Raw genomic sequence first — 17,166 nt, 5'->3', positions numbered from 1 at the left:
AAAAAACATTAGCTCAAACAAAAACCTAGCTTACGTTGGTCTTAACAGGGAGCAGTTGGATTCAGCCATGTGAAAAGAGGCAGACCAGAGGGCAGTGTATCCACCCTCATCAATAAAACTAATTGCAAACACTGTCAAAATAAACCATTAAATCGCCACTTTAATGAAAAGAATACTCGAAGCAACAAAATTTAATTCGAATATTTTTTTTTAAATCAAATACTCGAGTTAATCAATCAATCATTGCAGCACTAATCTTGTCGTACGTCTTGTTTGGTAATATTGCCTCACATTGAACTCTTTAAAAACTGTCTCTGCAAATGAGGCAGACACAGTTTTTGCGTATCTTAGTGAAGAAATAGTCCAATTTCCACCTATCCTTGAAGCGTCGGCCGTCGCAGTCAACTTTCTTTTTTTTTTTTTTTGTCGCCATTTTAGAAAATTTGAAGAGTCACTCGGGATAATGTTGCTTAGAATGCTGTTGCCTTTTAGTGAGTAAATGAGGAGCAGCATTTAGTGTGTAAGCTATATCATATGCTGGTAGCAGTACTGCTGACCAATTTATTAAGTCTGTGTGCGGGCCAGATGTTATTGATTTGATGACAGAGGCTGGGGCCGGATGAAATTTGACCACGGGTCGCATTTGGCCCCCGGGCCGGACTTTGGACATGGCTGGTCTAGGAGGTCGTCGGACTAGAGCAGGGGTCCCCAACCTTTTTTGCACCACGGACCGGTGTTATTTGGGTCTTTTTTTTCCACGGACCGGTGTTCGGACAAATTTTGCAACCCATCAACGATGTGGTTCTGCGCATGCGCGTAACGTTAAACATAGCCGCAAAATGCGCAAATGCAGCGATTCCAAAGTAAACACTACACAAACGTTCTTAAAAGAAAGGAATATTAACTTACGTTTGATCATGGAAGGACTTGTAGAAAGTTCTCCACAGATACGTCCTGCCATGTTAGCTGCACACAAAAACTGCACACCGCTCTCACCATGAACGACTTCGCCTTGTCGTTACGCATTAATTAAGAAGCCCGCTTCACAAAGATACGATGTTGGAAATTGCAGCATGGTTTTCAATGCTCTCGTAGCGATGTCAGGATATTCCGGAATGACTTTAATCCAGAACCTCGGTAGAGTTGTTGTCTCAAATGTACGTTTAATAAGGTCGCCGTCATTTGCGATATCTACAAGTTGATCCTCCTGTTGCACAGACATGCTTGAATCACTCGGTTTATTCTTTACTCCTTCGCCGTTGGTGGGTCTTCGAGGTCGTAGGCTCGTCAGGTGCCCTTTTCGCCGTAAAATATCTCCGAAAACATCTGTTTTCCAGTCATCTTCGCTCGTGTAGGGGCTAATTATTTCCGGGAAAAAATGTGCTTCGCCCGCGGCCTAGTAATACGTTATTATCGAGGACAAGCGCACATAGATATATTATATACACAAACAAGATGTACTGCTAGCAGTAGAGGTGTGCAAAATTTCCGATTCTTAGATTATTCGCGATTCGGCCGTGGAAGATTCGAGAACGATTCACAAACATCCAAATTCCGATTATTGAAATTTGCCAAGTAAAGCGGAAGTACAACACACTCAGCGCGCCGCGCGGACTTCGGGACGGAACGGAGCGGGAGTAGCTAAACATTATGCTTCTCATTAACCGGCCCCTCGGGTAATGCCAACGCTCAACTCACGGCTCTAGCTCAACTCATGCCACGAGATAAAAAACACACAACAACATACCTGACTGCTGCCGAAAAGCTGCTACAAGTTCAGCTAAGCTACATAATGTTACGGTAGATATCATTTATATAGGACTAGATGGATTCTAGACTCGGTAGCGGTAGCAGCACATCTGCAAAAAGCTAGATGCGGGCGTTAGTAAACGGCCGCCATCTTAAAGCAGTAAACTTCCCTGCAATGCTGTTGTAGCGAACCTTCCAAGCAAACCTAATTAACTTTTTATCTAAAATACTCCTAAATCGGTAAAATATTGACTTGAATCTATCTTTAAAATAGTTTTAAAACTTTCACATGTCAAAAGTAGACAAAAGGGAAATTATGGAATAACGGGAGCAATTTTAACAACTTTAACGGTTGATTCACAACATTAAATTAATTGAATGTAGTTTAAAGCTGCTGATACAGAATGGGGACTGGAGTTTTTTTATTTAATGTTATTTTTGTATATTTGTTTACTGCTATATGTTAACTTGATACTGAAATAGTAGTTTGGTTTAGCCTGAGAGTATTTTTGAACAATTTTGGAACTAATGTACAAAACTTTATTTTATATTAAAAAAAAATAAAAATAAAAAAAAAAAGGAGGGGGGTGCATCAATAATCGTTTTATAATCGAATCGGAGCCTCTGAATCGTAATCGTAATCGAATCGTTAGGTGCCCAAAGATTCCCAGCTCTAGCTAGCAGTCCAATCAATGGATTTCTATGACGATAGTCTAATCTATCCCGTAGTATTATATCTAGAGTAGACAGGGATATTGGTGTATGAAGCAGGGGCATTAGGTTAATTCGGCCAGAATGCGGTCGTTATTAAATTATTATTTCTGTGCGGCCCGGTGGCAAATGCGCACCAGAACCGGCCCGCAGCCCGGCAGATGGGGACCCCTGGACTAGAGTGTAGTTTTGAGCATGGACTACGGTTTTGAAGTTAACGGTTTCACTCGCTCGTTGACAGACCCCCCCCCCCCCCCCCCCGCGGTCCATTTTTATCTCCTCGGATCTACGTGATTCAGAAGAATGACTCAATTTGATTTCAAAACGGCAAAATTTCGCCGAAAGGTGGCTAGTTTGCATGCCTGTACACGCTGCTGTCAGCGGCATTGATTTATGTTCCTTCCTGCCCTGTTTTATTTTGGTGGGTTCCTTTTACTTTGTGTTAACTTTGTCAGCTTTGTTTTTCCTCCCCTGATTACCTGATTGCCCACACCTGTTTATCATTATACAGTGGGGCGAATAAATATTTAGTCAACCACTAATTGTGCAAGTTCTCCCACTTAGAAATATTAGAGAGGCCTGTAATTGTCAACATGGGTATACCTCAACCATGAGAGACAGAATGTGGAAGAAAAAAAAAACAGAAAATCACATTGTTTGATTTTAAAAGAAATTATTTGCAAATCACGGTGGAAAATAAGTATTTGGTCAGTACCAAAAGTTCATCTCAATACTTTGTTATGTACTCTTTGTTGGCAATAACGGAGGCCAAACGTTTTCTGTAACTCTTCACAGCTATTTACACATTGTTGCTGGTATTTTGGCCCATTCCTCCATGCAGATCTCCTCTAGAGCAGTGATGTTTTGGGGCTGTCGTTGGGAAACGGACTTTCAACTCCCTCCACAGATTTTCTATGGGGTTGAGATCTGGAGACTGGCTAGGCCACTCCAGAACCTTGAAATGCTTCTTAGGAAGCCACTCATTTGTTGCCCTGGCTGTTTGTTTGGGATAACTTTCGTGCTGAAAGACCCAGCCACGTCTCATCTTCAATGCCCTTGCTGATGGAAGGAGATTTTCACTCAAAATCTCTTGATACATGGCCCCATTCATTCTTTCCTTTACACAGATCAGTCATCCTGGTCCCTTTTGCAGAAAAACAGCCGCAAAGCATGATGTTTCCACCTCCATGCTTCACAGTGGGTATGGTGCAATTCAGTATTCTTTTTCCTCCAAACACGAGAACCTGTGTTTCTACCAAAAAGTTCTTTTTTGGTTTCATCTGACCATAACACATTCTCCCAGTCCTCTTCTGGATCATCCAAATGCTCTCTAGCGAACCGCAGACGGGCCTGGACGTGTACTTTCTTCAGCAGGGGGACACGTCTGGCAGTGAAGGATTTGCGTCCCTGGCGGCGCATTTTGTTACTGATAGTAGCCTTTGTTACTGTGGTCCCAGATCTCTGTAAGTCATTCACTAGGTCCCCCTGTGTGGTTCTGGGATTTTTGCTCACCGTTCTTGTTATCATTTTGATGCCACGGGGTGAGGAGGGAGTTGAAAGTCCGTGTTGCCCAACGACAGCCCCAAACATCACTACTCTAGAGGAGATCTGCATGGAGGAATGGGCCAAAATACCAGCAACAGTGTGTGAAAAGCTTGTGAAGGGTTACAGAAAACGTTTGGCCTCCGTTATTGCCAACAAAGGGTACATAACAAAGTATTGAGATGAACTTTTGGTATTGACCAAATACTTATTTTCCACCATGATTTGCGAATAAATTCTTTAAAAATCAAACAATGTGATTTTCTGGGTTTTTTTCCCCACATTCTGTCTCCCATGGTTGAGGTTTACCTATGTTGACAATTACATGCCTCTCTAATATTTTCATGTGGGAGAACTTGCACAATTAGTAGTTGACTAAATACTTATTTGCCCCACCGTACCTTTCTTGTTTCTTGTCCTGTGCCACTGTTTTCGTTTGTTGGACTTGCAATAGGAAGCTACAGCGTCTTCAGGTTACGTTTTTGTTTCATACCCTTTCTTGCTGTTACCAGTTGTGTTTTGAAGAGATTTGTTTTCACGTTCCCGGCAATAAATCCTGTATTGAAACCTGCTGTCCACCACTTCTAATGCATTTAAGTTTAGCAGTGAGTGCCCTCATTTTGACAGTTGGTATAGCAGTGTAGCCAAAATGTGTTTTCTCTGTGGCAACTGTTTGTGTTGAGAAAGAGAATGTGTTTGTATAATGTAAACATGATACGAGTCATACACACGTGCTTTTTATGGGAAAGAATTCAATTTTTTTTCTGATGGTAATCATATTGAGCTGTGGCTGTGGGATTAGGCTTACCTAAAGGACTGCATTTAAAAAAAAAAAAAAAAAATGTTTCAAATATTATGCTATTTTTAAAAAAATATTTTAACTAAACATTATACTTATATTCCAATTCGCTTATATGTTATGAAAAATAAAGATGCTGTTCAATGGAAAAAAAAAAAAGTTGCAATACCATGATATTGTGAAACCTTGATATTTTGGCTTAGGTTATCATACCGTCAGAATATCACACCGGCCCATGCTTACTGGCTCTGGCCTTTCACTACGCGCTAGTCAAGACTTGTGCTGCACACGAAAATACTGCCGATGTCGTATAGTTTTTATTCTTCCAAAATGCATACATGGTATTCCCATACTTTATTGTCAATAATAATAAATTATATTAAATTATACATAAATTTAAAATAATAATAATAATAAACTGTAAAGTGACTTTTTCAGAGTTCCAGTTGACCATGGATCCATGCTGGTCTATTAAGGACACTCTGTTGTGATGGAAGAGGGCAACTTTAGTATTTATAGCTTCAGAGTAGGCTAGGGTGGTTTAAGGGTATCTCTCTCCATCAGCATGCATGTTAGCTCACGAGTGTTTACAGCCCGCCCTGTGACTGGTAATTACCTATTGTCCAATGTTAAATTCGTCACTATGTGATATGTGTACACTGTGGTATTTTGCCATCTAGATTTTATCCAATCACAAATATTTTCACGTAGCACAAAACTGAAAAACACTGTTTATATTTTAAGTCAGTTTCTGTCAAGGAAAATGTATTGATTATGATTTACCTGAATGCAAGGTAATTATATACAGTACACTTAAACATGAAAACTTTTTTTTTTTGTTTCATAAATTCTGTGGCTACAACTGTAGGTGTGGAATGTAATAGTTCAATATAGTACAAATATTAAAATTCACCGAGTTTTAATTAAAGGATGATCATTTAATAATGTGGCTGTCAATGTAGTTTGCAGTGGTGTCGAACTACTGTTACATTCATTCAACTTCTGTATCGCTAATCCTCATGAGGGTCAGGGGGAGGGGCATAAGCAGATTTTAAGGGGGGGGGGCGAAAAGTGTGTCATTGCATGTAATTGACTTTCCTATATATATATATATATATAAGTTGTAAAGCAATAAAACTGCTACAAAATGAATGAAATGAACAAAAAAATATACTTTTATAATGGTTCAAAATTATTTTTCGAACAGATCATGTGACTAAGCACCATAGACGGTCTTTTGCTTTGCATATAATTAAAAAAAAAATTAAGGGAGGGCAATATAATTTTTCAAATGATTTTTTTCTTTGATTGAAATTTTTTTTTTTTTTGATTGAAGCAACTGTTTTTGGGATTGAATGATTTAGACACATATGCCTTACCCATAATATGGCCCAAACACAAAAAGGACTGCTTCAATCAAAGAAAACTTCAATTTCAATGAAAAATTACGTGTTAAAATGCAAATTTTTCAATGTCAAATATTTTTTCGCATTCAAAAACTTTTTCTATGACTATGATTGAATTTTTTTTTTTTTTTTTGATTGAAGTGATTTTTGTTTTTGAAAATAATATTTTTTTGAAACGTCCTAGCCAAAATGTGGCCCAAACACTAATCAACATTACTTCAATCAAAAAAATTGCTTCAATTAAAAAAAAAAAAAAAAAACGACTTGAAAAATAAATAAAGAAAAATAGCTTTCAGATGCATTTTTTTTTTTTTTTTTTTGAGTTTCAAATTTATTTTTGTTATTATTATTATTTTTTTATCATTATTTTGATTGAAACGACTTTTATTTTGGTTGAAAATATATATTTTGATTGAAGCAACTTTTTTTGGGATTGAATAATAAAGACACAAATGTACCTTCATATGGCTCCGCCCAGGGGATTATATTTTTGACTGGGGTAACCACATTGGCACGACACCGGCGGGCGTACCATATTCAATGGATGACGATCTTGGCAAAAAGTATTACCTAAGCATCCTGATTTAGAATTCCCCTCAAGAATGATGGGAAACAAAAACACTCATTGTCAACCTATAATTATAAATATTCTTCTGCTGCTGTTGCCCCTCTGCCTCAAAGTTCGACGTACTGTGCGTTCAGAGATGCTCTTCTACCTACCTTGGTTGTAACGGGTGGTTATTTGAGTCACTGTTGCCTTTCTATCAGCTCGAACCAGTCTGGCCATTGTCCTCGGACCTCTGGCATCAACAAGGCATTTCCGCCCACAGAACTGCCGCTCACTGGATATTTTTTCTTTTTCAGACAATTCTCTGTAAACCCTAGAGATGGTTGTGTGTGAAAATCCCAGTAGATCAGCAGTTTCTGAAATACTCAGACCAGCCCTTCTAGCACCAACAACCATGCCACGTTCAAAGTCACTCAAATCACCTTTCTTCCCCATACTGATGCTCGATTTAAACTGCAGGAGATTGTCATAAACCATGTCTACATGCCTAAATGCACTGAGTTGCCGCCATGTGATTGGTTGATTAGAAATTAAGTGTTAACGAGCAGTTGGACAGGTGTACCTAATAAAGTGGCCGGTGAGTGTATATAACCAGAAGAATGTGAGCAAGAAGCGGCTTAGAGAGTGACGGGTCCTGCATAACTTCAAATGTTGCTCACACAACACAACATAATCATAGTTAACTATTTACATAAAAAGTTTTTTGAGGGGGGGGATGCCACAAGCTACCCACATTAGCGTTGCGATCGACTGGCCAATCGTGATCGATGTAACGAGCACCCCTCATTTGGCATATCAATTAATTAGGTTCATATTCTTGAGAAATATAGGCCTGCCCCCCGTTCACCCAATCTGTTTGGTCTTATTAATTTCCCATCCCGAGCAAAAAGTGTACATGCAGGTTATGCTATTATATCGTCCCTACCAACATTGAGACCAAACCTACGCCGGTGCCCTTCTGTTATTGAGAGTGTTCGTACGCTCCGTCAGCCGCGGGAGTTAGGATATAGAAGAGCTGCGTCATCACTCAATATCTATAAAACGATAGCAGCACAAATGTAGCACAAACGAATGGCACCACTTCGGGTCAATTTTGCAGTAAATGGGGGGGCTAGGTGACTGCATCACTATAAAATAAAAGCAAAATATTCAGAAAACCGATGAAGTGCAAACAAAAAATTTCATAGCACAAACAATTGACACCATTTTTAACCATTTTTTATTCAAGATGTAAGGCTGTTTGATCTCTGATTGAGCTATAAAGGAAATGTAAACATCTCAAAAACGTTTGCAGCTTAACGCAACACTTGGTAACTTTTCAGTTTTGGTCGATTTAGTGACACCGGTGGGCAAAAGCGGGAGTGTTTGGCCATAAGGAAGATTGTGTTTCCCATGACGACCAGTGAACACCCACATAGTGTCATAAAATCATGATGGTTGCCTGCAGATGGATTAAACAACATTTCAAGGATGAAACGTAATAAGGTAATGAATCCAGTTCTGGCTAAACAATAGCATATGACGGTTAGCGACTGTGTGGTTTAGTGTGTTAGTGTGGCTAATCACCCGAACTCGTCAGCAGTTCGGTTGTGGGGGTATCACGCCAGCAAGTGAAAGCCGGGACAATGTTTATTCTGTATATCCTGGTAGACTCCCTTTCTTCTTCCTCCTCAGTGAAAACTTTTTGTCTCTGTTGCTCTGCCGTCTTTGCAGAATTCGCGCGACCATTGACTTCCGTCTTTATCATGAAAGGGGAAAGGCAGAAGTGACTTATGCCGTGAAGCAGTTAGCACATATGTAGGCTTTTTTTAAATTGAAAATTAATGCCAGTGACAGCAAAATATACCAAGATATAAAAGAGGTGTCATTCAACTAGTTGTCAGTCGACATATCACAAATGTTATGCAAATATAAAGGTTTTATAAAAGTTACAAAGTTACCTAGTGTTGCTTTAAACAAAACTTTACAGCACAAACAAGCACAAACACAGCACAAACGATTGACATCATTTTTATATAAATTTGCGTCTGATGGGTGGCCGACTTCACAAAGGTGTATTGTCTTGCTTATTCGGATATCGAAAATATTTTCATTTTTACGTTTGGTCATTATTTTTATGTTTTATGTTTCATTAAATGAATTTAGATTAATTCTAATTTTGTTCCATCTCCCGTTAGCTCTGTGCCAGTGAATAGTGCGGATAAGAAAGCCCCTAAAGTGGCGGGCCAGCTGTCCGGCAGTTTGCAAGCGGGGCTTCAGCAGCAAAGCCAGCAGCTTCTCCTGACTCCAGCCAGCCTTCAGCTTGCTCAGCTCCAGGCTCAGCTCGCTCTCCATCGTCTTAAACTGGCTCAGGGCAGCAATACAGCCACCACGGCCTCCGTTCTCAATCAGGTTCTTTCCAATGTTGCCATGGCCCAGCCCCTCTTCAATCAAATGCGGAACCCCCAAGTTGGTTTCCCAACAGGGGTGCTTGGTTTTTCCGCTTCAAATTCAGCCTTATTGCCAGGAGGATTCAACCAGAACCCAGGGAATATCAGACTGAACCACCATGCTGCCGGGACCACAGTTGGCCAACAGGGTGTGGAGTTCGGTAAAAACTCTGGACCTGCGTACTCCGCTGATATTGACAGACGTCTTCAGTACAACTTGGGTGGTGCAGCAGCAGCATCAGGGCCCGCAACTCAAGCCAAACAACTCAATAATGCTGGGTTTAAACAAGACTTTTACAGCCAAGATATCGCTAGCCAACAAGTTGGATTCAATGTTAATGATCATAACATAAATTTGTATAACTGTACTGGACAGACAGAGCAATGGAACAGTCCCACTAGTGTCAGTCACACTGTAAATCCACCACTGGCCTCTGATGTTGCCACTGTTTGGCCAGCGCCTGGGCAAGCAGTGCTGTCCAGAAATGAACTATATAACCCCGAGGAACCCACTACTGATCACAAATTCAAGCCCAAGAGTGGGGTTTTGTCTTATGTCACTGACGGCACACAGGGTTTTGGGAGTTACCAACCCATACACGGGAGCGAGGAAACCTTATGTTCCGGTACCAGGACACTTCAGCCCTATCAAGTTAATGACTACCACGCTGTGACGCCAACTCAACTGCCACACCAGTGCAGTATCTGTGACAAGAAAGTCTACAACCTCAAGGTGAGTCAGCTGTGCAGTAAATGCAAACAAAAAAACAAAAAAAAACACCAATTTAGTTGAAACAGAGGAGACTACCTTGATCAATTGCATCCCAGTGGAAATAATCTTGTTTAACAATATTTGGAACAACAGAATTTCATTTTTATGATGTGCACTAGTGGAGAAAAATGACGATAACAGCCAATATTTCCATGATAAGTAGAAAAAATTGCAGTGAGCAGACATTTTGATTGAATGTTTTAGCCATTCATTATTTTTAGTTAATCCATCATTGTGTGATATCAGTTATACCCACAATTCCTTAGACTGCTGCGATTTGAGTTGTCATTTACCGTAATTTTCGGACTATAAGCTGCTATTTTTCTCCCTCATTTTGAATCCTGGGGTTTATAGTCCAGTGCGGCTTATTTGTTGATTTATTTGGGTTAATAGGACACTTTATTTGACAGTGGCATCACAAGACTGCCATAAGACCATCATCAAGACTATCATGGGCATTAATGAATGCACATGACAGATGTCATTAAGTGTCATCCGGCAAATTATGTCACTAACTCCGTTTATGTCCTGCTCGAATCTTTTACATCTATCCAAAAGTGAGATAATTTGCCAGGTGACACAAAATGATATCTGTCATAAGCATTCAATAATGCTCATGGCAGTGTCATGTCATAATTATGATGGTCTTATGACAGTCTTATAGAGCCACTGTCAAATAAAGTGTTGCCAGGTACCATAACTTGCAATTAATGAAACAATTGGAACAGTAACTGAAGAAATAATTAGCAAAGAACATGAATTGTTTGAATGATCGTTATTTAAATCTGTAGCGCTGCAATGCATGCTGGGAGGCATGCTGGACAAAAACAGTGTTGACAGCAGGTGGCAGCAGAGGTTTACTGTCTCTCCCAAGGAAGTAGTGATGGCCAAATGAAGCTTCTTGAAGCAATTGACAAATCCTCATGGTGGTTCATTTGGCAGTCTTATGATGCCACTGTCAAATAAAGTGTTACCGATGAATCTTTTGGTGTAAATATCCAATAATACAGTGAGGACAGCTCGGCTTATAGTCAGGTGCGGTTTATCTATGAAGAAATGCCATTTTCGTGTCAAATTTGGTGGGTCGTGCCTTATTGTCAGGTGTGCCTTATAGTCCGAAATTACGGTAAATAGTTGTATATAGCCTACATCTCGGATTTAGGACGAGCAGTGTGGTTTTCGTCCCGGCCATGGAACCGTGGATCAGCTCTACACCCTCAGCAGGGTCCTCTAGAGTGCATGGGAATTGGTCCAACCGATCCAAATGACTCTTGTCGATTTGGAGAAGGTGTTCGACCATGTCCCACGGGGAGTCCTGTGGGGGTTGCTTTGGGAGTACAGGGTACTGAGCCCCCTGGAAAGGGCTGTTTGGTCCCTGTATGAATGGTGTCAGAGTTTGGTTCACATTGCCGGCAGTAAGTCGAATTCCTTCCCAGTAAGGGCTTGACTCTGCCAAGGTTCCCCTCTGTCACCGATTCTGTTCGTAACTTTTATGGACAGAATTTCTAGGCGCAGCCGAAGCGTTGTGGGGACCCGGTTTTATGGCATCAGCATTGCATCTCTGCTTTTTGCAGATGATGGGTGGTGCTGTTGTCCTCATCAAGCCGCGATCTCCAACTAGGTTCGCGGTTGGCAGCCAAGTGCTAAATGGTTTGGATGAAGATCAGCACCTCCAAATCCGAGGCCATGGTCCTCAGTCGGAAAAGGGTGGCGTGCCCTTTCTGGGTAGGGGATGAGATCCTGCGACAAGTGGAGGAGTTCAAGTATCTTGGGGTCTTGTTCACGAGTGAGGGCAGGAGGGAACGGGAGATCAACAGGCGGATCGGTGCAGCGTCTGCAGTGATGCGGCCTCTGCACCGGTCCGTTGTGGTGAAGAAGGAGCTGAGCCACAAGGCGAAGTTCTCGATTTACCAGTCGATCTGTGTTCCTACCCTCGCCTATGGTCACAAGCTGTGGGTCGTGACGGAAACAACAAGATCCTAGAAGTAAGCGGCCGAAATGAGTTTCCTCCGCAGGGTGTCCGGATTCTCCCTCAGAGATAGGGTGAGAACTTCGGTGATCCCGGAGGGACTCAGGGTCAAGCTGCTACTCCTCCGCGTTGAGAGGAGCTAGCTGAGGTGGCTCGGGCATCTCGTTCGGATGCCCCCTGGACACCTCCCTGGAGAAGCATGTCCCACCGGCAGGAGGCCCCAGAGACGACCCAGGACGCACTGGAGAGACTTTGTCTCTCGACTGGCCTGGGAGCGCCTTAAGATGCCGCCAGAGGAGTTGGTTGAAGTAGCTGGGTAGAGGAAAGTCTGGGCTTCCCTGCTAAAGCTGCTGCCTCCGCGACCCGACCCCTAATTAAGTGGTAGATAATGGACTGATGGATATATACCCTACATGGGTTTTGCTAGAAATAAAGGAGAATGTTGTGAATTGTGCACTACTGCTGTTGCTTTTTTCATAAAATGACAGATAAACCGAATCTTTAATAATAATTATTATAAAAATGACCAAACAATGTTGATCAAATTGATCTGTTGTAATGCTACTCTACTGTATGAACAGATTCATACGCAGATGCAGTGATTTAACATTTAACTATACTGGGCAGACAGCAATGAAACACTGTCCTATGATGTTACCACTTCTTCAAGTCACATGCCAAATTAATTACAAACCAAACCATGTTTTAAGCCTTTTGAGCTTGTAACCAAGGTTCTGCTGTTGGTGGTCAAGATTTCATTTGTGTCAACTTGTCTATTTTCAGGACTGGGACCAACACGTAAAGGGAAAACTACACCTTCAAAATCGAATGCTGTATAATACAGAAGGGTGAGTTATCAGCCATAGACTTCACTATCAGTTGACGGGACTTGGGGCTCGAGGCCGATCCGTAGGGGGCCGATTTTCAAAAACTTAAAATTCAAATATTTTCAAAACCCAAGCCACAAGTGACCTAAAACCAAAACCGGCAACTCCCTTAGGCAAGTATGAGTCTCCGTGATCATGCAGAATCATCTTAATTTTGCTCAACAAAAGCAAAATTTGCATTTTTCTATACACATTCACAATTTAATAAAATTTCGATGTTACTATTGCCTCAGCATAGCCCTCGTCATTTTTAGATTGAAATGTTACATAAAATAAAATGGGTAAAATACAATTTTTGTTTTGTATGACGCAGAAATATCTAAATTACTAATTTATTGCCAACAAATGGGCAGTTGGCCAAAAATTACCTAATCATTTGAATGTAAAGTTATTTTGTATAGATTCAACATGGCGGCCATCTCAGAACAAGGAGCTTTTAAATTAGAAAATTCTTGTAAATAAATGCGTACATCCCGGAATTTCTATAGATATGAACATAAAACAGTCTAGATTCTTGATTAAAAGCAACAACAAAAAAATGGCAGTAATCATTCATTTTACATAAATATTTCAAGCTAAAGTAACGCTATTGTGTATGGAAACAAAATGGCGCCCATCACAAAACAAAGAGCTTTTTAAGTTTAAAGTTCTTGTAAATAAATGTCTAAATCACAAAATTTCAATAGATATGAACTACGGCTGTCAAACGACTAAAATTTTTAATCGAGTTAATTACAACTTAAAAATTAATTCATCGTAATTAATCGCAATTCAAACCATCTATAAAATATGCCATATTTTTCTGTAAATTATTGTTGGAATGGAAAGATAAGACACAAGACGGATATATACATTCAACATACGGTACATAAGTAGCCCACCATTGTTGATGTCAGTAATTACAGAATGCTCATGGGTGCTGAAACCCATAAAATCAGTTGCACCCAAGCGCCAGCAGAGGGCGACAAAACTCCAAAAAACACAAGTAACAAGTGGAGATTACACTGTGCTGTCATTTTAATCTGTTTGAGCGGGGCATGTGCGTTAATTGCGTCAAATATTTTAACATGATTAATTGAAAAAAATAATTACCGCCCGTTAACGCGATAATTTTGACAGTCCTAATATGAACGTAAAACAGTCTAGATTCTTGGTTAACAGCAAAAAAAAAAAAAAAAAACCTGTCATCGATCATTCATTTTACCGTAAATATTTCAGGCTAAAGTTACGCTACATTGTGTACGGATACAAAATCGCACCCGTCACTAAACAAAGAGCTTTTTAAGTTTAAAGTTCTTGTAAATAAATGTGTAAATCACAAAACTTCTATAGATATGAACGTAAAACAGTCTAGATTCTTGGTTGAAAGCAAAAAAACGGGCAGTTATCATTCATTTTTACGTAAATATTGCAAGCTAAAGTTACGCAAATTTATTCCCATTCATTTTTTCACAACGTTTCAAAGTGCATGCATGGTGCTATTTTATATAATAATTACCTTCAATACTCGACCAAGACTTGAGACACTCTTGCCTGCTTGTATGCAGTAAAACTTTCGTCCTTTTCCACCTAACTCCGGCGTTTGAACGCAGCGTTTGTCTGAGTTTATAGCAGTGAAAGCTAGACAGCTTCTACAATGTCTGTAGTCAACTGATGGTGAAGTGTATGTATCAGCATTTATTTATTTATTTATTTATTTTAAGAAGAACAGCCATTGAATTCGAGTTTGCTACCTTGTCCGTGACTGTCAAATAAATATGATCGACCCGTGTTACTTTTATGAATTTTTATTTTTTTCGAGTAATGCTTGCAAATATTTCCTCTTAAATGCTGCTACAAACAGCTTCTTGGTGTTCCTGTTAAATATGAGCTCTGTCATAAGATATGAGGATGCTGGGCAGGGCAAAGACAGCTAAAATGAGCCGTGTGTTTGATTGTACCAGCTCGGCAGTGGCATCAGCTGGGGCTGCTCACTACACGCTCGGTAGGCCCGCTGATGGAGCGCTAAATGGAGGGGACTCAATGAGCTACACTACTGCCGATCAAGGTAAGTTAATCAACGCTAGCTTTACGTTTGGGCTGAAATCAGAGTGCCGTTTTTCACATGGCAGCAATATGTAAATGACAGTAATTGATAGTGCCTCTGAGAGAGTGAGGTAACACGCTATTATAAATAGATGCAGAGCGTTAACGTGTCTAGAATTAAAAATAATGCCAGTCTCCTCCCATTACACATCTTACGTATGGCTTCTATTTTGTATGACAGTGTATAATTACTGAGGGTGGCAAAACTCACATACTGTACAAGCAACTTTATTATAACCAGTGTTGTTCAAGTTACTTTTGAAAACAAAAGTTATAGATACTTTTCTGAAAAATGACAACCGTATTTTCCAGACTATAATTCACACTTTGTTTCACAGTTTTGCTGGGCCTCCGACTTATACGCAAGTGTGACCTACAATTTTTTTTTTTTCCACTCTGACCCCTCTGAGCTTAGCCACTCCGGAACAAACTGATATATCTGACAAACTGCTTGGAATTTGTTGAAATCAACTCCACCGACCAATTAAACCCCGCTAACTCTAAGATTAAGCCTAATGTCAAAACTTCTGAATTTCGGGTTATGGTTAACAGCATATCAGTGCCAATGTAAAACAATGCAAACTGACTGCACAAAATTGCAAAGGTGGTGGCGGGCGCAGATGCGCGGGCGCAACCCGGAAGTTTTCCTCTCAACACACACGAGGTCAATTTGGCCACAAAATGTGGCGGCAACTAAGCACTTTACACTCAATCGGACTTACAACACAACCCACAGATGCTAAACGAACACATCACCTCACGGCATAAATGTGCAACACGCATATGATGTAAACAAAGCTTGCCAACTTGGAGCGATGACTGTCCGTCATTGCTACGGCAAAGCTACGAAACGGCCGCGCATTTAGGGGGTCCAACCTTTTGCTGATACCCTCCAGAATGAAGGAAAAATACTCACCTTCATTCATGGATATCCACAGATCAACATTGCCTCGCAACGTCTCAACACTCGGCTTGAATGTCCACCCGCTTGGCCCACGCCTTCAGTTCCACAACACATGTGACGCAAGACCAAAACAGGAAATAGCTAAAAGGTTGTCATGGAAACACGTACCGGGAATATTTTATTTTAGCATTTTCTATTCAAAATGCTCTTCGTACATGATTACAATATTCTTCAGTCTACATTCGTTATGAGGCAATAAAAAAATAGTAATGCAGAGACACTAAGGAAACTAACTTTAATCAGATTACTGGTGTAGAAAAATGAACGCGTTAGATTACTCGCTACTAAAAAAAAGTAATCAGGTTACAGTAACACGTTAGTAACTAACGCGTTACTGATTATGGGATATTTACACCAAAAGATATGAACTGGTCACACTTTATTTGACAGCAGGATCATAAGACTGTCATAAGACCAAATGAATTGCTTCAAGAAGCTTCATTTGGCCATCACTGCTCCCTTGGAGGAGACAGTCAACCTATGCTGCACCCTGCTGTCAACACTGTTGTCGTCCAACATGCCTCCTAGCATGCATTGCAGCTTTTGTGCTAATGATTTCTTCAGTTACTGTTCCAGTTGTTTCATTTCAGTGGCTTGTTATGTTATTTAGTAACACTTTATTTGACAGTGGCGCCATAAGACTGTCATAAGACCATCTTACTGATGACATGACACTGCCATGAGCATTAATGAATGCTTGACAGATGTCATTTTGTGCCATCTGGCAAATTATCTCACTTTTGAACCGATGTAAATGATCCGAGCTGGACATAAATGGAGGTTGTGACATGATTTACCAGATGACACTTAGGGGCAGTTTACATGGCGACTCTGCGACACAAAGACACAATGAAAGACGCAATGCGTTCATATGGTGTCGGCGAAGACGAAAAAATTCTGAATCCTGCCTCCAAAGTGGAAGAATTCGATTGCGGGGGATTGAGGGGGGCTTGCTCCGCATGCATATCAAAGGCTCCCGCGGCGTGAGACCGCGCCGATAACGTCAGCACTGGTACACGTCACATTGGGCGTGCGCAGCGGTGCTACTAAACATTAAAAACAGCAAATATGGCGGAATGTCAGCTTTAACTGACTGTTTTAATATTTTTTTTTAATTAAATATGTTGAATGTTTCCGTTTTTGTGCCTTTTTGAAGAAAAGAAAAATGCCATTGCTTCGAGTGGGCGGGCATATTTTTTTCCAGGTTGAGGAGGTTGGTAGGGTCAAAGTACATCATTCACTGTCGCCTTGTAAATCTGTATTGCCCCCTAGGGCTTGGCATGAA

The 17,166-nt window shown here is 40.6% G+C and overlaps 1 protein-coding gene across 2 annotated transcripts in view; it reads left to right on the top strand.

Moving 5' to 3' along the window:
- The window catches only part of rbm20 (RNA binding motif protein 20), a 132,066-nt gene that overhangs the window by 68,201 nt on the left and 46,699 nt on the right, over positions 1 to 17,166 (top strand). For both annotated transcript variants that reach the window (XM_057842678.1, XM_057842677.1), the window contains exons 2-4: positions 8,953 to 9,937; positions 12,729 to 12,793; positions 14,776 to 14,879. In XM_057842678.1, the coding sequence (XP_057698661.1) occupies positions 8,953 to 9,937; positions 12,729 to 12,793; positions 14,776 to 14,879 (1,154 nt within the window). The remainder of the gene's footprint in view (positions 1 to 8,952; positions 9,938 to 12,728; positions 12,794 to 14,775; positions 14,880 to 17,166) is intronic.

Source organism: Corythoichthys intestinalis, chromosome 8 (genome assembly GCF_030265065.1).
Source record: "Corythoichthys intestinalis isolate RoL2023-P3 chromosome 8, ASM3026506v1, whole genome shotgun sequence".
NCBI lineage: Eukaryota > Metazoa > Chordata > Actinopteri > Syngnathiformes > Syngnathidae > Corythoichthys > Corythoichthys intestinalis.
The sequence above is the reverse complement of the archived record's forward strand: the minus strand, read 5'-3'. Positions and strand labels throughout refer to the sequence as shown.